The sequence below is a fragment of the Oncorhynchus tshawytscha genome, linkage group LG05 (assembly GCF_018296145.1).
Source record: "Oncorhynchus tshawytscha isolate Ot180627B linkage group LG05, Otsh_v2.0, whole genome shotgun sequence".
Taxonomy (NCBI): Eukaryota; Metazoa; Chordata; class Actinopteri; order Salmoniformes; family Salmonidae; genus Oncorhynchus; species Oncorhynchus tshawytscha.
The window spans coordinates 8,049,466-8,071,965 of NC_056433.1; the positions used below are offsets into that span (position 1 = coordinate 8,049,466).

Sequence of the window (22,500 nt, forward strand, 5' to 3'; positions counted from 1 at the left end):
TCCCTTGCTCCCTCTCCGTGTCTCTCTCTCCCTCCCCTGCTCCCTCTCCATGTCTCTCTCTCCCTCTCCGTCTCTCTCTCTCCCTCCCTTGCTCCCTCCCCATCTCTCTCTCCCTCTCCGTGTCTCTCTCTCCCTCCCTTGCTCTCTCTCCCTCCCCGTCTCTCTCTCCCTCCCTTGCTCTCTTTCTCCCTTGCTCCCTCCCCGTCTCTCTCTCCCTCTCCGTGTCTCTCTCTCCCTCCCCGTCTCTCTCTCTCTCTCTCTCCCTCCCTTGCTCCCTCTCCGTGTCTCTCTCTGCCTCCCCCGTCTCTCTCTCCCTCTCCGTGTCTCTCTCTCCCTCCCTTGCTCCCTCTCCGTGTCTCTCTCTCCCTCCCCGTCTCTCTCTCCCCTCCCTTGCTCCCTCTCCGTGTCTCTCTCTCCCTCTCCCCGTCTCTCTCTCCCTCTCCGTCTCTCTCTCTCTCTCTCCCTCCCTTGCTCCCTCTCCGTGTCTCTCTCTCTCTCCCTCCCCGTCTCTCTCTCCCTCCCCGTCTCTCTCTCCCTCTCAGTCTCTCTCTCTCCCCCTCCCTTGCTCCCTCTCCGTGTCTCTCTCTCCCTCCCCGTCTCTCTCTCCCTCTCCGTCTCTCTCTCCGTCTCTCTCTCTTTCCCTCCCTTGCTCCCTCTCCATTTCTCTCTCTCCCTCTCCCTCCCCTCCCCGTCTCTCTCTCCCCCTCCCTTGCTCCCTCTCCGTGTCTCTCTCTCCCTCCCCGTCTCTCTCTCCCTCCCCGTCTCTCGTCTCTCTCTCCCTCTCAGTCTCTCTCTCTCTCTCTCTCCTCCCTTGCTCCCTCTCCGTGTCTCTCTCTCCCTCCCCGTCTCTCTCTCCCCTCCCTTGCTCCCTCTCCGTGTCTCTCTCTCCCTCCCCGTCTCTCTCTCCGTCTCTCTCTCCCTCTCCCTCCCTTGCTCCCTCTCCGTTTCTCTCTCTCCCTCTCCGTCTCTCTCTCATTCTCCGTTTCTCTCTCTCCCTCCCCGTCTCTCTCTCTCCCTCCCTTGCTCCCTCTCCATGTCTCTCTCTCCCTCCCCGTCTCTCTCTCCCTCTCAGTTTCTCTCGCTCCCTCTCCCCCTCCGCATCTCTCTCTTTCACCAACACTGGTTACACACAAATGCAGGCACTTCGTCAGACACCACACAATCACGTACACACACATTCCTGGTTCCCCCTCGTCAGTCTGTAGCTACAGAGTGGCCTTAGCCTCAGCGCTAACGTTAGCTATCTGACCATCTGGCTCTGGTTAGCCTCTCTCTCCAGGTTCTCTCTTTCTGCCTGAATCAATGCCTCCTCTTTCTTTCCTCTAGGACACACACACACACATACACACACACACACACATACATACACACACACACACTCCTCCACCTCTCTTACATTCTCACTCCGCATGGACAAATGATTAGAGGGGCCCAGTATAGGTTGTTCCTGTGCCTCAGCTAAGGAGAGGGCCCTAACCTTAACACAAGACCACTGAGATCGTTTATAAAGGCTAGTCTGGTAGAGGAACACCAGGGGAACCGGATAAGAGATAGTTATGAAGGCTAGTAGAGGAACCGGATAAGAGATAGTTATGAAGGCTAGTAGAGGAACCGGATAAGAGATAGTTATGAAGGCTAGTCTGGCCATGTGACCCCAGACTACCAGACCATGTGACCCCAGACTACCAGACCATGACAGACAGACCAAGACAGACAGACCAAGAGAGACAGAGAGACACTACCTCCACCCTCCCCAATGCTATGGAAACATACTGACAACAGTACCCTGGCAACAGTACGCTGGCAACAGTACCCTGGCAGCAGTACCCTGGCAACAGTGTCCTGACAACAGTATGCTGGCAGCAGTATCCTGACAACACTAAGCTGACACCAGTTCCCTGACACCAGTTCCCTGACAACAGTACTCTGACAACAGTACCCTGACAACAGTACCCTGACAACAGTACTCTGACAACAGTACCCTGACAACAGTACCATGACAACAGTAAGCTGACAACACTAAGCTGACAACAGTACCCTGACAACAGTACTCTGACAACAGTACCCTGACAACAGTACTCTGACAACAGTACCCTGACAACAGTACCCTGACAACAGTACCCTGACAACAGTACCCTGACAACAGTACTCTGACAACAGTACCCTGACAACAGTACTCTGACAACAGTACCCTGACAACAGTACTCTGACAACAGTACTCTGACTGAACTACTGATATGAATCATAATAACAAGAGACAGGAATGTAACAGTACCTCTCCTGGGCTTTAGGATTCGCACCGTGTTTATTCAGTGGTTCCTGTCTGGGGGGGGAGAAGAGGGCAGGGGAGAACAGAGGAGAGGAGAGGAGGAGGGAGGAGAGGGGAGAACAGAGGAGAGGAGAGGAGAACAGAGAAGAAAAGAGGAGAAGAGAGGGGAGGGGGAGAACAGAGGAGAGGAGAACAGAGGAGAGGAGAACAGAGGGAGAGGAGAGGAGAACAGAGGAGAGGAGAGGAGAGACAGAGGAGGAGAGGAGAGGAGAGGAGAGGAGAGGAGAGGAGAGGAGAGGAGAGGAGAGGAGAACAGAGAGAACAGAGGAGAGGAGAACAGAACAGTGGAGAACAGATGAGAGGAGAGGAGAACAGAGGAGAACAGATGAGAGGAGAGGAGAACAGAGGAGAGGAGAACAAAGGAGAGGAGAACAGAACAGAGGAGAACAGAGGAGAGGAGAGGAGAACAGAGGAGAACAGAGGAGAGGAGAGGAGAACAGATGAGAGGAGAGGAGAACAGATGAGAGGAGAGGAGAACAGATGAGAGGAGAGGAGAACAGAGGAGAGGAGAGGAGAACAGAGGAGAGGAGAACAGAGGAGAGGAGAACAGAGGAGAGGAGAACAGAGGAGAAGAGAGGAGAGGAGAGGAGAACAGAGGAGAAGAGAGGAGAACAGAGGAGAGGAGAAGAGAACAGAGGAGAGGAGAGGAGGAGGGAGGAGAGGGGAGAACAGAGGAGAGGAGAGGAGGAGGGAGGAGAGGGGAGAACAGAGGAGAGGAGAACAGAGAAGAAAAGAGGAGAAGAGAGGGGGGGGGGGGGAACAGAGGAGAACAGAGGAGAGGAGAAGAGCGGAGAGGAGAGAGCAGGGGAGAACAGAAGAGAAGAGAGGAGAGGAGAGGGCAGGGGAGAACAGAAGAGAGGAGAGGAGGAGAGGAGAGGAGGAGAGAAGAGAAGAGAAGAGAGGAGAGGAGAGGAGGAGAGAAGAGAAGAGAGGAGAGGAGAACAGAGGAGAGGAGAGAACAGAGGAGAGGAGAGAACAGAGGAGAGGAGAACAGAGAGGAGAGGAGGGCAGAAGAGAGGAGAGGAGATTAGAGGAGAGGAGAAGAGAGAGGAGAGGATCGGCAGAAGAGAGGAGAGGAGATTAGAGGAGAGGAGAAGAGAGGAGCTATTGGGTTGAGTGACAGTACAGAGCCATAAAGGTGCTGAAGGAGGGATACACAGCATGAGTAATCTGTAGCTAGCTACCTCATTGCTTTCTGCTCTGCTACCCTCCTCCCCCTCTCTCAGGGGACAACAGCAGAGGGAGGGGGAGAAGGGGAAAGGAGGGAGGAAGGGAGGGGAGAGCTAGGGGAAGGCGGAGGCAGAGCGGGAGGATGTGTCTCGTCAAAGTCAACCTAGCTACAGCAGACACAAAGAGAGGGGGAGGAGGGAAGAAATGGAGTGAGGGAGAGAGAGGGAAGATCAACCTTGCTTCTGCTATTAATAACAGATGCATCCTCCCTTCATCCCTCTATCTTCTTTATTATAAACTATACAACAGGAAGGAGGCAGAGATTATCCTCTCACTCCTCAGTAGATCTCCACGGAAATGAAAGAGAAAGAGAGAGAGAGGGAGAGATACATAGAGAGTGAGGTACTGCATGCAAATAGACAAGTGAATAGAGATGGAAAGAATATATTTATTTGACTGTAGGAAGAGGAGGAGGACGTTAGAAGAAGAGGGGAGGAGGAGGTTTGAAGAAGAGGAGGAGGAGGTTAGAAGAAGAGGAGGAGGGAGGTTAGAAGAGGAGGATGAGGGAGGTTAGAAGAAGAGGAGGTTAGAAGAGGAGGAGGTTAAAAGAAGAGGAGGAGGGAGGTTAGAAGAAGAGGTGGTTAGAAGAGGAGGATGTTAGAAGAAGAGGAGGGAGGAGGAGGAGGTTAACAGAAGAGGAGGAGGGAGGTTAGAAGAAGAGGAGGAGGTTAGAAGAGGAGGAAGAGGTTAGAAGAGGAGGAGGTTAAAAGAAGAGGAGGTTAGATGAAGAAGGGGAGGTTAGAAGAGGGGGAGGAGGTTAGAAGAGGAGGATGAGGGAGGTTAGAAGAGGAGGATGAGGGAGGTTAGAAGAGGAGGAGGTGGTTAGAAGAGGAGGATGTTAGAAGAAGAGGAGGAGGTTAAAAGAAGAGGAGGAGGTTAGAAGAGGAGGAGGGAGGTTAGAAGAAGAAGAGGAGGAGGTTAGAAGAGGGGGAGGAGGTTAGAAGAGGAGGATGAGGGAGGTTAGAAGAGGAGGAGGTTAGAAGAGGGGGAGGAGGTTAGAAGAGGAGGATGAGGGAGGTTAGAAGAGGAGGAGGTTAGAAGAAGAGGAGGGAGGTTAGAAGAGGAGGATGAGGGAGGATAGAAGAGGAGGATGAGGGAGGTTAGAAGAGGAGGGAGGTTAGAAGAAGAGGAGGAGGTTAGAAGATTAGGAGGGAGGTTAGAAGAGGAGGGAGGATAGAAGAGGAGGATGAGGGAGGTTAGAAGAGGAGGGAGGTTAGAAGAGGAGGGAGGTTAGAAGAAGAGGAGGAGGTTAGAAGGTTAGAAGAAGAGGGGGAGGAGGTCTGAGACCTTGATCTCTGGTGGCGGTGATAAAAAAATAAACAGAGTAAAGAAAACAGCCTCTCTTCTTCTCCTCTCCCCTTATCCCTCCTTTATCCCCTGAACCTCTTCTCTTCTTCCCTCATCCCTCCTTTATCCCCTTATCCCTTCTCTTTCCTCCTCTCCCCGCATCCCTCCTTTATCCCCTGAACCTCTTCTCTTCTTCTCCTCTCCTTATCCCTCCTTTATCACCTGAACCTCTTCTCATCCTCTCCCTCCTTTATCCCCTGCACCTCTTCTCTTCTCCTCCTCTCCCTCCTTTATCCCCTGAACCTCTTCTCCTCTTCCCTCATCCCTCCTTTATCGCTTGAACCTCTTCTCTTCTTCTCCTCTCCCCTTATCCCTCCTTTATCCCCTGAACCTCTTCTCTTCTTCCCTCATCCCTCCTTTATCCCCTGAACCTCTTCTCTTCTTCTCCTCTTCCCTCATCCCTCCTTTATAGCCTGAACCTCTTCTCTTCTCCTCCTCTCCCCTCATCCCTCCTTTATCCCCTGAACCTCTTCTCCTCCTCTCTCCCCTCATCCCTCCTTTATCCCCTGAACCTCTTCTCTTCTCCTCCTCTCCCCTCCTTTATCCCCTGAACCTCTTCTCCTCTTCCCTCATCCCTCCTTTATCACCTGAACCTCTTCTCTTCTTCTCCTCTCCCCTTATCCCTCCTTTATCCCCTGAACCTCTTCTCTTCTTCCCTCATCCCTCCTTTATCCCCTGAACCTCTTCTCTTCTTCTCCTCTTCCCTCATCCCTCCTTTATCGCCTGAACCTCTTCTCTTCTCTTCTCCTCCTCTCCCCTCATCCCTCCTTTATCCCCTGAACCTCTTCTCCTCCTCTCCCCTCATCCCTCCTTATCCTTTATCCCCTGAACCTCTTCTCTTCTCCTCCTCTCCCTCATCCCTCCTTTATCCCTGAACCTCTTCTCTTCTCCTCCTCTCCCCTCATCCCTCCTTTATCCCCTGAACCTCTTCTCCTCTCCCCTCATCCCTCCTTTATCCCCTGAACATCTTCTCTTCTCCTCCTCTCCCCTCATCCCTCCTTTATCCCCTGAACCTCTCTCCTCCTCTCCCCTCATCCCTCCTTTATCCCCTGAACCTCTCCTCCTCTCCCCTCATCCCTCCTTTATCCCCTGAACCTCTCCTCCTCTCCCCTCATCCCTCCTTTATCCCCTGAACCTCTCCTCCTCTCCCCTTATCCCTCCTTTATCCCCTGAACCTCTCCTCCTCTCCCCTTATCCCTCCTTTATCCCCTGAACCTCTCCTCCTCTCCCCTTATCCCTCCTTTATCCCCTGAACCTCTCCTCCTCTCCCCTTATCCCTCCTTTATCCCCTGAACCTCTCCTCCTCTCCCCTCATCCCTCCTTTATCCCCTGAACCTCTTCTCCTCTCCCTTATCCCTCCTTTATCCCCTGAACCTCTCCTCCTCTCCCCTCATCCCTCCTTTATCCCCTGAACCTCTCCTCCTCTCCCCTTATCCCTCCTTTATCCCCTGAACCTCTTCTCTTCTCCTCCTCTCCCCTTATCCCTCCTTTATCCCCTGAACCTCTCCTCCTCTCCCCTCATCCCTCCTTTATCCCCTGAACCCTCCTCCTCTCCCCTTATCCCTCCTTTATCCCCTGAACCTCTCCTCCTCTCCCCTTATCCCTCCTTTATCCCCTGAACCTCTCCTCCTCTCCCCTTATCCCTCCTTTATCCCCTGAACCTCTCTCCTCCTCTCCCCTTATCCCTCCTTTATCCCCTGAACCTCTCCTCCTCTCCCCTTATCCCTCCTTTATCCCCTGAACCTCTCCTCCTCTCCCCTTATCCCTCCTTTATCCCCTGAACCTCTCCTCCTCTCCCCTCATCCCTCCTTTATCCCCTGAACCTCTCCTCCTCTCCCCTCATCCCTCCTTTATCCCCTGAACCTCTCCTCCTCTCCCCTTATCCCTCCTTTATCCCCTGAACCTCTCCTCCTCTCCCCTTATCCCTCCTTTATCCCCTGAACCTCTTCTCCTCTCCCCTCATCCCTCCTTTATCCCCTGAACCTCTTCTCTTCTCCTCCTCTCCCCTCATCCCTCCTTTATCCCCTGAACCTGGCGTATTTCATGTTGTATTGTTTCTGACTCTGACACAACCCCCCCTTGGTTTAGGCCAATAAGAAACAGCATTGGGAAGGAGACTGGCCATTGGTGCTCTATGATCTCTCTCTCTCACACATACACACACACACACACACACACACACACACACACACACACACACAGAGCTCAGAGGTGTCAGTGCAGGGCTGGCTAACATAACCAAAACACAAGGCACTGTTTATATCACTGGTGTGAACTGGTCGTCTGGAAGATGTGTGCTTGGTTTATACGATAGTCAATCCCCCCCCCAGAGGCAGAGCTGGCCCCTAAGAAGGAGCCCTCTCCAGGAGAGGCCACAGCTCTGGAGACCCTGCTCAGAGGGGAGGGGCTACTGGAGAAGAAGAAAGACATCATCAAGGAGGACGAGACCCTTCTAGAGATACAGGTACGGCAAGAGAGAAGGGACACACACACAAAGGGGCAACAGTAGATGGGCCTTATTGGCACATAGCATGCAGCCAAATACAATAACTTTACATTTCTTTACACACAAGATCACACTTTTAAACTGTCACGATGGAAACAAAGAGAATTCCTGATTTGTAAATTGTGTCAAATATCTACTTTCTTTCCTCTGTCACTCCTCCTCCTCTCACCTCCTCCCCTTTTTACTTGTCTGTAGAGGGTCCTGGAAGCAGACGAGAATGGGGACGGTTTCCATGACGACGAGGACTTTGAAGTGGACACTCCGAAGAGGAAGCAGAGGAAAGGAAGGGTGAGGAAGTCTCTTCTAAGACATCAAAAGGAACATCAAATTAAACATACCAATTTTAGGACCTGGAAAAAAAATACTTTAATCAGTTATATAACTCATTGCCCTTTATGGTTGTGAGGGGTCTGTGTACAATGTAAAACACAAAATAATGCATGCAGAGCAGAATTAGGACGATACACGCTAATTATCAACATCCAGACGAGACGTTCAATTCTACAACCACCAATTCCCAAACCTTCCAGAACAAAGCCATCGCCTACAGAGAGATGAACACAGAGAAGAGTCCCCTAAGCAAGCTGGTCCTGGGGCTCTGTTCACAAACACACCCCACAGAGCCCCAGGACAGCAACACAATTAGACCCAACCAAATCATGAGAAAACAAAAATATAATTACTTGACACATTGGAAAGAATTAACAAAAAAACAGAGCAAACTGACCCAGACTGTGACTGACCCAAACTTAAGGAAAGCTTTGACTATGTACAGACTCAGTGAGCATAGCCTTGCTATTGAGAAAGGCCGCCGTAGGCAGACATGGCTCTCAAGAGAAGACAGTCTATGTGCTCACTGCCCACAAAATGAGGTGGAAACTGAGCTGCACTTCCTAACCTCCTGCCCAATGTATGACCATATTAGAGAGACATATTTCCCTCAGATTACACAGATCCACAAAGAATTCGAAAACAAAACAAATTTTGATAAACTCCCATATCTACTGGGTGAAATACCACAGTGTGCCATCACAGCAGCAAGATGTATGACCTGTTGCTACAAGAAAAGGGCAACCAGTGAAGAACAAACACCATTGTAAATACAAACAATATTTATTTGAAATGTCTTTTTTTTTTTTTGAAACTTTCGTGAGTGTAATATTTTCTGTTCATTTTATATTGTTCATTTCACTTGTGTTCATTATCTATTTCACTTGCTTTGGCAAAGAGAGAGAGAGAGAGCGAAAGAGGTCTAGCGTGGTGTGACATGTATTTTTCTCCACAGGGCAGAGGGTCCAGTCGCAGGAGGACAGAAGCTGCTACCAACGATGATGTGGATAAACCTTACGTCTGTGACAGTAAGACAAAATACAACAACAACAACAGACATCTCCTGTAAGATTGTGAATGACGTCTTTTCGGGTAACAGGGTTAGATTGATGACAGGCTGAGACCAGAGTAACTGGTTCCTGATCTGAATATTACTGTGAATGACGTCTTTTCGGGTAACAGGGTTAGATTGATGACAGGCTGAGACCAGAGTAACTGGTTCCTGATCTGAATATTACTGTGAATGACGTCTTTTCGGGTAACAGGGTTAGATTGATGACAGGCTGAGACCAGAGTAGCTGGTTCCTGATCTGAATATTACTGTGAATGACGTCTTTTCGGGTAACAGGGTTAGATTGATGACAGGCTGAGACCAGAGTAGCTGGTTCCTGATCTGAATATTACTGTGAATGACGTCTTTTCGGGTAACAGGGTTAGATTGATGACAGGCTGAGACCAGAGTAACTGGTTCCTGATCTGAATATTACTGTGAATGACGTCTTTTCGGGTAACAGGGTTAGATTGATGACAGGCTGAGACCAGAGTAACTGGTTCCTGATCTGAATATTACTGTGAATGACGTCTTTTCGGGTAACAGGGTTAGATTGATGACAGGCTGAGACCAGAGTAGCTGGTTCCTGATCTGAATATTACTGTGAATGACGTCTTTTCGGGTAACAGGGTTAGATTGATGACAGGCTGAGACCAGAGTAGCTGGTTCCTGATCTGAATATTACTGTGAATGACGTCTTTTCGGGTAACAGGGTTAGATTGATGACAGGCTGAGACCAGAGTAACTGGTTCCTGATCTGAATATTACTGTGAATGACGTCTTTTCGGGTAACAGGGTTAGATTGATGACAGGCTGAGACCAGAGTAGCTGGTTCCTGATCTGAATATTACTGTGAATGACGTCTTTTCGGGTAACAGGGTTAGATTGATGACAGGCTGAGAACAGAGTAGCTGGTTCCTGATCGGAATATTATGAGCCAAATTTTGAGTTCAAACTTTTTTGAACTCAATTCAATCCGTAGTGCTGAAGATCTGCTTAGTGGCGCGATTAATGTTCCCGCGGTCGCAAACGACGTCGGCTCAATCGGAAAGCTTACAACACAGATATTCTGCGCTACGGATTGACTCCTAACTTTTCTGAATCCCACTTCTAACAGGAAATGACCTGTTATTGATTTTTATTAGGTCTCACTGTTCTCTATTATCTCTATTATCTTACTATTATCAAGGTCTGCCTGTATCTGGACATGGTTAGCTGCCTAAGATACACTACATAAGCAAAAGTATGTGGACACCTGCTCGTCTAACATCACATTCCATAAATGACAGACATTAATATGGAGCTGGTCCTCCTCTTTGCTGCTACAACAGCCCCCAGTCTTCTGGGAGGCTTTCCACTAGATGTTGGAACATTGCTGTGGGGACTTCGGGCACCGATGTTGGCCTGGCTCGATTAGGCAGCGATCCAATTGATCCCAAAGGTGACTGATGGGGTTGTGGTCAGGGCTCTGTGCAGGCCAGTCAAGTTCTTCCACACCGATCTCAACAAACCATTTTGGTATGGACTTCGCTTTGTGCACGGTTGCATCGTCTTGCTGAAACAAGAAAAGGGCCTTCCCCAAACTGTTTCCACAAAGTTGGAAGCACAGAATCTTCTAGAATTTCATTGTGTGCTGTAGCGTTAAGATTTCCGTTGGACTGCCTGATCTTGAAGCGTGATTCATCACTCCAGTGAACGTGTTTCCACTACTCCAATGGCGACAAGCTTTACACCACTCCAGCCGACACGTGGCATTTTGCGCGTGGTGATCTGAGGCTTGTGTGCGCCTGCTTTGCAATGGAAACCCATTTCATGAAGCTCCTGACGAACAGTTATTGTGCTGACGTTGCTTCCAGAGGCAGTTTGGGACTCGGTAGTGAGTGTTGCAACCGGGGACAGAACATATTTACACGCTATGCGCTTCAGCACTCGGCGGTCCCGTTCTGTGAGCTTGTGTGACCTACCACTTTGCGGCTGAGCCATTGTTGCTCCTAGACATTTCCACTTCACAGTGACAGCACTAACAGTTGCCCGGGGCAGCTCTAGCAAGGCAGAAATTTGACAAACTGACATGTTTGGAAAGGTGCCATCCTGCCACGTTGAAAGTCGCTGAGCTCTTCAGGACGGGCCATTGTTTGTCTATAGAGATTGCGTGGCTGTGTGCTCGGTTTTATACACCTGTCAGCAACGGGTGTGACTGAAATAGCTGAAGTCCACTAATTTGAAGTGGTGTCCACATACTTTTGTATATATAGTGTAGTTTCAGATCAATAACCTTATTTGACTTTCCTTGGGGTGTTCCCTCTCTAGCATGTCGGACGTTAGCATAGCATGCTACTTCTACCTAAATGAAAACATGGGAGGACCTGGTACTCATATCATGAGATATTATAGCCTCTTTGAATGAAACTCTTATTTTTGTTATTTTTCTTTGTTCTTTTTCTTTTCATGTGCTCTGTTCCTTCCTTTCCAGACAGAAACAAACAAAAGCATAAGTCAAAAACTGCCGACTCAGGTATCTGGATATGCGTGTGTCCTCTTTTCTCCGTGTGGCTTCTCCCTTAACGACAAGATCAGGGACTACTGGGGTTTGTTTGATTTGAGCTAGCATGGGTCACGTTCAGACGGGTTCAAAGTTTACACCACATCCAGGCGTATAAACAGATATGCTTATATTTAAATGTAGAATACAGAAGGATGTAAGATACAAGATGTGTCTATGTTGCACCCTCCTGAATGGGGCCCTGGTTGTCTTTCTGTTTCTGCTTTGGCTAATAATAGCCAAGGCTAAAGTAGAAATGCATCTGGTTACCAGCTAAACCAATCTAAGCAATCTGTCGCTATTATGCTTACTAATTGCATAAGCATATGATTATTGAATTCTTAGACCAAAGCAAGCTTGCATGGCGCTAACGTAACTTTATGGTATCTGCTGGTTTGTTATCAAGTTGCTGGGGAAGAATGATCTTTGAGCATCAGCTGAGCTAACGCATGTTTCTGTACTGTTGTAACGATGCTGTCACAGACAACCTAACCCGCTGTCACAGACAACCTAACCTGCTGTCACAGACAACCTAACCCGCTGTCACAGACAACCTAACCTGCTGTAACAGGGGTTTCTGGGTATTACAGACAACCTAACCTGCTGTCACAGGGGTTTCTGGGTAATACAGACAACCTAACCTGCTGTCACTATGGTTTCTGGGTATTACAGACAACCTAACCTGCTGTCACAGGGGTTTCTGGGTAATACAGACAGCTTAACCTGCTGTCACAGGGGTTTCTGGGTATTACAGACAACCTAACCTGCTGTCACAGGGGTTTCTGGGTAATACAGACAGCTTAACCTGCTGTCACAGGGGTTTCTGGGTATTACAGACAACCTAACCTGCTGTAACAGGGGTTTCTGGATATTACAGACAACCTAACCTGCTGTCACAGGGGTTTCTGGGTAATACAGACAACCTAACCTGCTGTCACTATGGTTTCTGGGTATCACAGACAACCTAACCTGCTGTCACTATGGTTGCTGGGTATTACAGACAACCTAACCTGCTGTCACAGACAACCTAACCTGCTGTCACTATGGCTTCTGGGTAATACAGACAACCTAACCTGCTGTCACTATGGTTGCTGGGTATTACAGACAACCTAACCTGCTGTCACTATGGTTTCTGCGTATTACAGACAACCTAACCTGCTGTCACTGGGGTTTCTGGGTAATACAGACAATATAACCCACTGTCACTGGGGTTTCTGGGTATCACAGACAACCTAACCTGCTGTCACTATGGTTTCTGGGTATTACAGACAACCTAACCTGCTGTCACTATGGTTTCTGGGTATTACAGACAACCTAACCTGCTGTCACTATGGTTTCTGGGTAATACAGACAACCTAACCTGCTGTCACTATGGTTTCTGGGTATCACAGACAACCTAACCTGCTGTCACTATGGTTTCTGGGTATCACAGACAACCTAACCTGCTGTCACTATGGTTTCTGGGTATCACAGACAACCTAACCTGCTGTCACTGTGATGTTACCAGACAACCTAACCAGTGTTAGACAACAACATTTTTATACATATTGTCTTTCTCGAGTATTACAGTGCTGTGTCTTTCTAGGGAGTCCTTTCATAAAGACGTTGTTAGTTTTAGGGATCCTAGGCTACTCTCCTAGTAGGAATGTTCTGGTAAATGAGTTCCCTTGTATTGTTGTTAGTTAGATATATAGAAGTGTCGATCCTCTTAAGATAAAGCCCTCCCCAATAAGACATTGAGGACCTTGTTAATGGTTGGTCCTTTTGTCTTGAATGCTGGGTCGTCTTCAGTAGTGCACCCAAGTAGCAAAACGCTTTTTTGAAACGGTAAATTAATATTAGATTTCAGTTATGACCATAGTGTTTCCTTCCATTTTCAAAACAATTTCCTCATGTTCTGTGGTTCTAATGGATTCTAATGCTTCTGGGTTCTACAGTCTGTGGCAAACGCTACAAGAACCGCCCAGGCCTGAGTTACCACTACGCCCACACACACCTGGCTGAGGAGGAAGGGGAGGAGGAGAGGGAGGAAGAGATGCCACCGACCCCGCCACCACACCGACCAGACCCAGACCCAGACAACCACAAACGTAAGAGACGACCGTCTGACCAGGGTTTAAACTAAATGCTTAGTAGTAGTACAGGGTTATAACTTGATGATGGAATAACACCCTATTATCTCTGACATAGCATACCACTGTTGAATGGAGTGTATTATCTCTGACATACCACTGTTGAATGGAGTGTATTATCTCTGACATACCACTGTTGAATGGAGTGTATTATCTCTGACATACCACTGTTGAATGGAGTTTATTATCTCTGACATACCACTGTTGAATGGAGTGTATTATCTCTGACATACCACTGTTGAATGGAGTTTATTATCTCTGACATACCACTGTTGAATGGAGTGTATTATCTCTGACATACCACTGTTGAATGGAGTGTATTATCTCTGACATACCACTGTTGAATGGAGTTTATTATCTCTGACATACCACTGTTGAATGGAGTTTATTATCTCTGACATACCACTGTTGAATGGAGTGTACTATCTCTGACATACCACTGTCGAATGGAGTTTATTATCTCTGACATACCACTGTTGAATGGAGTTTATTATCTCTGACATACCACTGTTGAATGGAGTGTATTATCTCTGACATACCACTGTTGAATGGAGTGTATTATCTCTGACATACCACTGTTGAATGGAGTTATTATCTCTGACATACCACTGTTGAATGGAGTGTATTATCTCTGACATACCACTGTTGAATGGAGTGTGTGAATGACATACCAGTGTATTATCTCTGACATACCACTGTTGAATGGAGTGTATTATCTCTGACATACCACTGTTGAATGGAGTGTATTATCTCTGACATACCACTGTTGAATGGAGTGTATTATCTCTGACATACCACTGTTGAATGGAGTGTACTATCTCTGACATACCACTGTCGAATGGAGTTTATTATCTCTGACATACCACTGTTGAATGGAGTTTATTATCTCTGACATACCACTGTTGAATGGAGTTTATTATCTCTGACATACCACTGTTGAATGGAGAGTATTATCTCTGACATACCACTGTTGAATGGAGTGTACTAGATAAGGAATTTATTTTTATTTAACCTTTTATTTAACTAGGCAAGTCAGTTAAGAACAAATTCTTATTTACAATGACGGCATCCCAAAATGGGGGCTGGGATTAAACATTTAAAAATAGATGAAATAATAATGTAGGACAAAACCCACATCACGACGAGACAAAACCCACATCACGACGAGACAAAACCCACATCACGACGAGACAAAACCCACATCACGACGAGACATCACGACGAGAAAACCCACATCACGACGAGACAAAACCCACATCACGACGAGACAAAACCCACATCACGAGACGAGACAAAACCCACATCACGACGAGACAAAACCCACATCACGACGAGACAAAACCCACATCACGACGAGACAAAACCCACATCACGACGAGACAAAACCCACATCACGACGAGACAAAACCCACATCACGACGAGACAAAACCCACATCACGACGAGACAAAACCCACATCACGACGAGACAAAACCTCAACACTACATAAAGAGAGACACCACAACACTCACGAGAGACACCACAACACTACATAAAGACACCACATCACTACATAAAGAGAGACACCACAACACTACATAAAGAGAGACACCACAACACTACATAGAGACACCACAACACTACATAAAGAGACACCACAACACTACATAAAGACACCACAACACTACATAAAAGAGACACCACAACACTACATAAAGACACCACATCACTACATAAAGAGAGACACCACAACACTACATAAAGAGAGACACCACAACACTACATAGAGACACCACAACACTACATAAAGAGAGACACCACAACACTACATAAAGAGACACCACAACACACTAAAGAGAGACACCACAACACTAGAGAGACACCACAACACTACATCAGAGAGAGAGACACCACAACACTACATAAAAGAGAGACAGAGACACCACAACACTACATAAAGAGAGAGACACCACAACACTACATAAAGAGAGAGACACCACAACACTACATAAAGAGAGACACCACAACACTACATAAAGAGAGAGACAACAACACTACATAAAGAGAGACAACACAACACTACATAAAGAGAGACACCACAACACTACATAAAGAGAGAGACACTACATAAAGACACTACAACACTACATAAAGAGAGACACCACAACACTACATAAAGAGAGACAACACTACATAAAGAGAGACCCAATACAACACTACATAAAGAGAGAGACACCACAACACTACATAGAGAGAGACACCACAACACTACATAAAGAGAGAGACACCACACTACATAAAAGACACCACACCACACTAAGAGAGACACCACAACACTACATAAAGAGAGACACAACACTACATAAAAAGACAACACAACAAAGAGAGACACCACAACACTACATAAAGACAGACACCACAACACTACATAAAGAGAGACAACACTACATAAAGAGAGACACCACTACATAAAGAGAGACAACACTACATAAAGAGAGACAACACTACATAAAGAGAGACACCACTACATAAAGAGAGACAACACTACATAAAGACACAAAGAGAGACACCACAACACTACATAAAGAGAGACCTAAGACATCAACACAGCATGGCAGCAGCACAACATGACAACGACATGCTAGCAACACAACACGGTAGCAGCACAACATGACAACGACATGGTAGCAACACAACATGGTAGCAACACAGCATGGCAGCAACACAACATGACAACGACATGCTAGCAACACAACATGACAACGACATGGTAGCAACACAACATGGTAGCAGAACAACATAACTTCCGGCGCCGACAGAGATGGCCGCCTCGCTTCGCGTTCCTAGGAAACTATGCAGTTTTTTGTTTTTTTACCTGTTATTTCTTACATTAGTACCCCAGGTCATCTTAGGTTTCATTACATACAGCCGAGAAGAACTACTGAATATAAGATCAGCGTCAACTCACCATCAGTACGACCAAGAATATGTTTTTCGCGACGCGGATCCTGTGTTCTGCCTTACAAACAGGACAACGGAGTGGATTCCATGCAGCGACCCAAAAAAACGACTCCGAAAAAGAGGGAAACGAGGCGGTCTTCTGGTCAGACTCCGGAGACGGGCACACCGTGCACCACTCCCTAGCATTCTTCTTGCCAATGTCTAGTCTCTTGACAACAAGGGTGATGAAATCCGAGCAAGGGTAGCATTCCAGAGGGACATCAGAGACTGTAACGTTCTCTGCTTCACGGAAACATGGCTCACTGGAACGACGCTATCCGAGGTGCAGCCAACGGGTTTCTCCACGCATCGCGCCGACAGAGACAAACATCTTTCTGGTAAGAAGAGGGGCGGGGGCGTATGCCTTATGACTAACGTGACATGGTGTGATGAAAGAAACATACAGGAACTCAAATCCTTCTGTTCACCTGATTTAGAATTCCTCACAATCAAATGTAGACCGCATTATCTACCAAGAGAATTCTCTTCGATTATAATCACAGCCGTATATATCCCCCAAGCAGACACATCGATGGCTCTGAACGAACTTTATTTAACTCTCTGCAAACTGGAAACGATTTATCCGGAGGCTGCATTCATTGTAGCTGGGGATTTTAACAAGGCTAATCTGAAAACAAGACTCCCTAAATTTTATCAGCATATCGATTGCGCAACCAGGGATGGAAAGACCTTGGATCATTGTTACTCTAACTTCCACGACGCATATGAGGCCCTGCCCCGCCCCCTTTCGGAAAAGCTGACCACGACTCCATTTTGTTGATCCCTGCCTACAGACAGAAACTAAAACAAGAAGCTCCCACGCTGAGGTCTGTCCAACGCTGGTCCGACCAAGCTGACTCCACACTCCAAGACTGCTTCCATCACGTGGACTGGGAGATGTTTCGTATTGCGTCAGACAACAACATTGACGAATACGCTGATTCGGTGTGCGAGTTCATTTGAAGATGTCGTTCCCATAGCAACGATTAAAACATTCCCTAACCAGAAACCGTGGATTGATGGCAGCATTCGTGTGAAACTGAAAGCGCGAACCACTGCTTTTAATCAGGGCAAGGTGTCTGGTGACATGACTGAATACAAACAGTGCAGCTATTCCCTCCGCAAGGCTATTAAACAAGCTAAGCGTCAGTACAGAGACAAAGTAGAATCTCAATTCAACGGCTCAGACACAAGAGGCATGTGGCAGGGTCTACAGTCAATCACGGACTACAGGAAGAAATCCAGCCCAGTCACGGACCAGGATGTCTTGCTCCCAGGCAGACTAAATAACTTTTTTGCCCGCTTTGAGGACAATACAGTGCCACTGACACGGCCTGCAATGAAAACATGCGGTCTCTCCTTCTCTGCAGCCGAGGTGAGTAAGACATTTAAACGTGTTAACCCTCGCAAGGCTGCAGGCCCAGACGGCATCCCCAGCCGCGCCCTCAGAGCATGCGCAGACCAGCTGGTGGTGTGTTTACGGACATATTCAATCAATCCCTATACCAGTCTGATGTTCCCACATGCTTCAAGAGGGCCACCATTGTTCCTGTTCCCAAGAAAGCTAAGGTAACTGAGCTAAACGACTACCGCCCCGTAGCACTCACATCCGTCATCATGAAGTGCTTTGAGAGACTAGTCAAGGACCATATCACCTCCACCCTACCTGACACCCTAGACCCACTCCAATTTGCTTACCGCCCAAATAGGTCCACAGACGATGCAATCTCAACCACACTGCACACTGCCCTAACCCATCTGGACAAGAGGAATACCTATGCGAGAATGCTGTTCATTGACTACAGCTCGGCATTCAACACCATAGTACCCTCCAAGCTCGTCATCAAGCTCGAGACCCTGGGTCTCGACCCCGCCCTGTGCAACTGGGTGAGTGAGGGTAGGCAACAACATCTCCTCCCCGCTGATCCTCAATACTGGGGCCCCACAAGGGTGCGTTCTGAGCCCTCTCCTGTACTCCCTGTTCACCCACGACTGCGTGGCCACGCACGCCTCCAACTCAATCATCAAGTTTGCGGACGACACAACAGTGGTAGGCTTGATTACCAACAACGACGAGACGGCCTACAGGGAGGAGGTGAGGGCCCTCGGAGTGTGGTGTCAGGAAAATAACCTCACACTCAACGTCAACAAAACTAAGGAGATGATTGTGGACTTCAGGAAACAGCAGAGGGAACACCCCCCTATCCACATCGATGGAACAGTAGTGGAGAGGGTAGCAAGTTTTAAGTTCCTCGGCATACACATCACAGACAAACTGAATTGGTCCACTCACACAGACAGCATCGTGAAGAAGGCGCAGCAGCGCCTCTTTAACCTCAGGAGGCTGAATAAATTCGGCTTGTCACCAAAAGCACTCACAAACTTCTACAGATGCACAATCGAGAGCATCCTGGCGGGCTGTATCACCGCCTGGTACGGCAACTGCTCCGCCCTCAACCGTAAGGCTCTCCAGAGGGTAGTGAGGTCTGCACAACGCATCACCGGGGGCAAACTACCTGCCCTCCAGGACACCTACACCACCCGATGTTACAGGAAGGCCATAAAGATCATCAAGGACATCAACCACCCGAGCCACTGCCTGTTCACCCCGCTATCATCCAGAAGGCGAGGTCAGTACAGGTGCATCAAAGCTGGGACCGAGAGACTGAAAAACAGCTTCTATCTCAAGGCCATCAGACTGTTAAACAGCCACCACTAACATTGAGTGGCTGCTGCCAACACACTGACACTGACACTGACTCAACTCCAGCCACTTTAATAATGGGAATTGATGGGAAATGATGTAAATATATCACTAGCCACTTTAAACAATGCTACCCTATATAATGTTACTTACCCTACATTATTCATCTCATATGCATACGTATATACTGTACTCTATATCATCGACTGCATCCTTATGTAATACATGTATCACTAGCCACTTTAACTATGCCACTTTGTTTACATACTCCTCTCATATGTATATACTGTACCCGATACCATCTACTGTATCTTGCCTATGCTGCTCTGTACCATCACTCATTCATATATCCTTATGTACATATTCTTTATCCCCTTACACTGTGTATAAGACAGTAGTTTTGGAATTGTTAGTTAGATTACTTGTTGGTTATTACTGCATTGTCGGAACTAGAAGCACAAGCATTTCGCTACACTCGCATTAACATCTGCTAACCATGTGTATGTGACAAATAAAATTTGATTTGATTTGATTTGACATGGTAGCAACACAACATGTTAGCAGAACAACATGACAACGACATGGTAGCAACACTACATGGTAGCAACACAACATGACAACGACATGGTAGCAACACAACACGGTAGCAGCACAACATGCCAACGACATGGTAGCAACACAACACGGTAGCAACACAACATGGTAGCAGCACAACATGCCAACGACATGGTAGCAACATTACTGTGCTCAGAGAACAACACAAAGGGCAAGATGGCAGAGACAACAATACATCAGCAATAGGATATCATATGGAATGCTGCCTGGAATACCCATCTGTCTGCCCCCCCTACATCTCCGAAAGCCCTGTACGGATAGACACATGTCTAGTTACTCCTCATACTGCGTACAGTGGCCTTCACAAAGTATGCATACCCCTTTGACTTAAAGCTGTCATCAAGGCATAGGGGGGCTACTTTGTGAAGAATATCAAATATAATTAGATTTGTTTTACACTTTTTTGGTTACTATATGATTCCATATGTGTTATTTCATAGTTTGTCTTCACTATTATTCTACAATGTAGAAAATAGTAAAAATTAAGAAAAACCTTTGAATGAGTAGGTGTGTCCAAACTTTTGACTAGCAATGCGTATATATATATATATATATATATACACACACACACACTATATACGTTCCTAATGTTTTGTACACTCACTGTGTGTATATCTATATCCATATCTATATATATCCTACACTATGTGTAACGGATTGAAACGGCTAGCTTAGTTAGCGGTGGTGCTGGTTAACGGATGTGAAACGGCTAGCTTAGTTAGCGGTGGTGCTGGTGTAACGGATGTGAAACGGCTAGCTTAGTTAGCGGTGGTGCTATATCTGAAATCCAGTTAGCGGTGGTGCTGGTGTAACGGATGTGAAACCTAGCTTAGTTAGCGGGGTTCGCTAAATAGCTTTTCAATCGGTGACGTCACTCGCTCTGAGACCTTGAAGTAGTGGTTCCCCTTGCTCTGAGACCTTGAAGTAGTGGTGCTCTGAGACCTTGAAGTAGTGGTTCCCCTTGCTCTGAGACCTTGAAGTAGTAGCTTGCTCTGAGACCTTGAAGTAGTGGTTCCCCTTGCTCTGAGACCTTGAAGTAGTGGTTCCCCTTGCTCTGAGACCTTGAAGTAGTAGTTCCCCTTGCTCTGAGACCTTGAAGTAGTGGTTCCCCTTGCTCTGAGACCTTGAAGTAGTAGTTCCCCTTGCTCTGAGACCTTGAAGTAGTGGTTCCCCTTGCTCTGACCTTGAAGTAGTAGTTCCCCTTGTTCTGAGACCTTGAAGTAGTAGTTCCCCTTGCTCTGAGACCTTGAAGTAGTGGTTCCCCTTGCTCTGAGACCTTGAAGTAGTGGTTCCCCTTGCTCTGAGACCTTGAAGTAGTGGTTCCCCTTGCTCTGAGACCTTGAAGTAGTGGTTCCCCTTGCTCTGAGACCTTGAAGTAGTGGTTCCCCTTGCTCTGAGACCTTGAAGTAGTGGACTTGCTCTGAGACCTTGAAGTAGTGGTTCCCCTTGCTCTGCAAGGGCCGCGGCTTTTTGGAGCGATGGGTGACGATGCTTCGTGGGTGACTGTTGTTGATGTGTGCAGAGGGTCCCTGGTTCGCACCCGGGTATGGGCGAGGGGACGGTCTAAAGTTCTACTGTTACATATACAGCTCAGAGGGCAGTAGACGGTTCCATCGTTCCTAATGATGAGATAGATACTGTATAGTAATCTATATTTTGTGTTTCTATACAGCTCAGAGGGCGGCAGATGGCTCCATCATCCCTAACGACTACTGTGACTTCTGTCTGGGAGACTCTGACTCTAACAGGAAGACTGGCCAGGCTGAGGAGCTGGTGTCCTGCTCTGACTGCGGCCGTTCTGGTGAGTAGACTGCACTACAGACTGCTCTACAGACTGCTCTACAGACTGCTCTACAGACTGCTCTACAGACTGCACTACAGACTACTGTACAGACTGTACTATAGACTGCACTACATACTGCTCTACAGACTGCTCTACAGACTGTACTATAGACTGCACTACAGACTGCACTACAGACTGCTCTACAGACTGCTCTACAGACTGTACTACAGACTGCTCTATAGACTGTACTACAGACTGCACTACAGACTGTACTACAGACTGCACTACAGACTGCACTATAGACTGCTCTACAGACTGCTCTACAGACTGCACTACAGACTGCACTACAGACTGCACTACAGACTACTTTGCTGTGTGTCTCTGGTTCAGCAGAGCTGTGCGTACTGTAGCAAGGCCAAGCAGCGTCCTTCATGACTAGAGATACCCACACTTTAAAACGTACTGTAGCACACTACCCACACTTTAAAACTGTAAATATATTCCTCTAATGTTACACAGTGTAATATAGCCAAGGATGACTTTGATCTAGTAATGTTAGAGATAATGTTTAATCTATATGACTTTGATTCCAATAAACCAATTTGAAATGAAATCACTATAAACAGTAGTAGACCAGTGTTGTATCCCACCATATCTACTCTGTCCAGTCGTGAACAGTAAGGACACCGACACTGGTCAGATAGGTCACAAATCCTCAGAGGTATTTAATTCACAATCAAAAAAAGGCCTCTACCTTCATCATCAATTCAGAGTGATTGCTCATTTCAAACTCATAGCTCACAACTCACACAAAGCTCATGTCAGAGACTTTTTCAGTTGATTGTTGCTTTGCTCTCCTGGCTGATGTAATCATGCTAGCTGGCCGGAGCCATGGGGGAGTAGGAAGACAGGAAAGAAGACGAGCGTTCTCTGGAAGAGTTGTTCTGTGACG

General features: G+C 47.3%; 1 protein-coding gene and 1 long non-coding RNA gene across 2 annotated transcripts in view; one reads left to right on the forward strand and one right to left on the reverse strand.

The window, feature by feature from the left end:
* Positions 1-22,500, forward strand: part of LOC112247579 (zinc finger protein DPF3-like) — a 59,939-nt gene that overhangs the window by 26,360 nt on the left and 11,079 nt on the right. The window contains 5 exon segments of the mRNA XM_042321417.1: positions 7,237-7,370; positions 7,608-7,700; positions 8,698-8,770; positions 13,273-13,425; positions 21,438-21,566. Of these exon segments, the coding sequence (XP_042177351.1) occupies positions 7,237-7,370; positions 7,608-7,700; positions 8,698-8,770; positions 13,273-13,425; positions 21,438-21,566 (582 nt within the window).
* On the reverse strand, positions 12,681-12,889 carry LOC121846475. Its single transcript, XR_006083340.1, has 2 exons — positions 12,819-12,889; positions 12,681-12,777 (listed from the first exon to the last, which is right to left on the reverse strand). It is a non-coding gene; the product is annotated as an uncharacterized LOC121846475 (long non-coding RNA).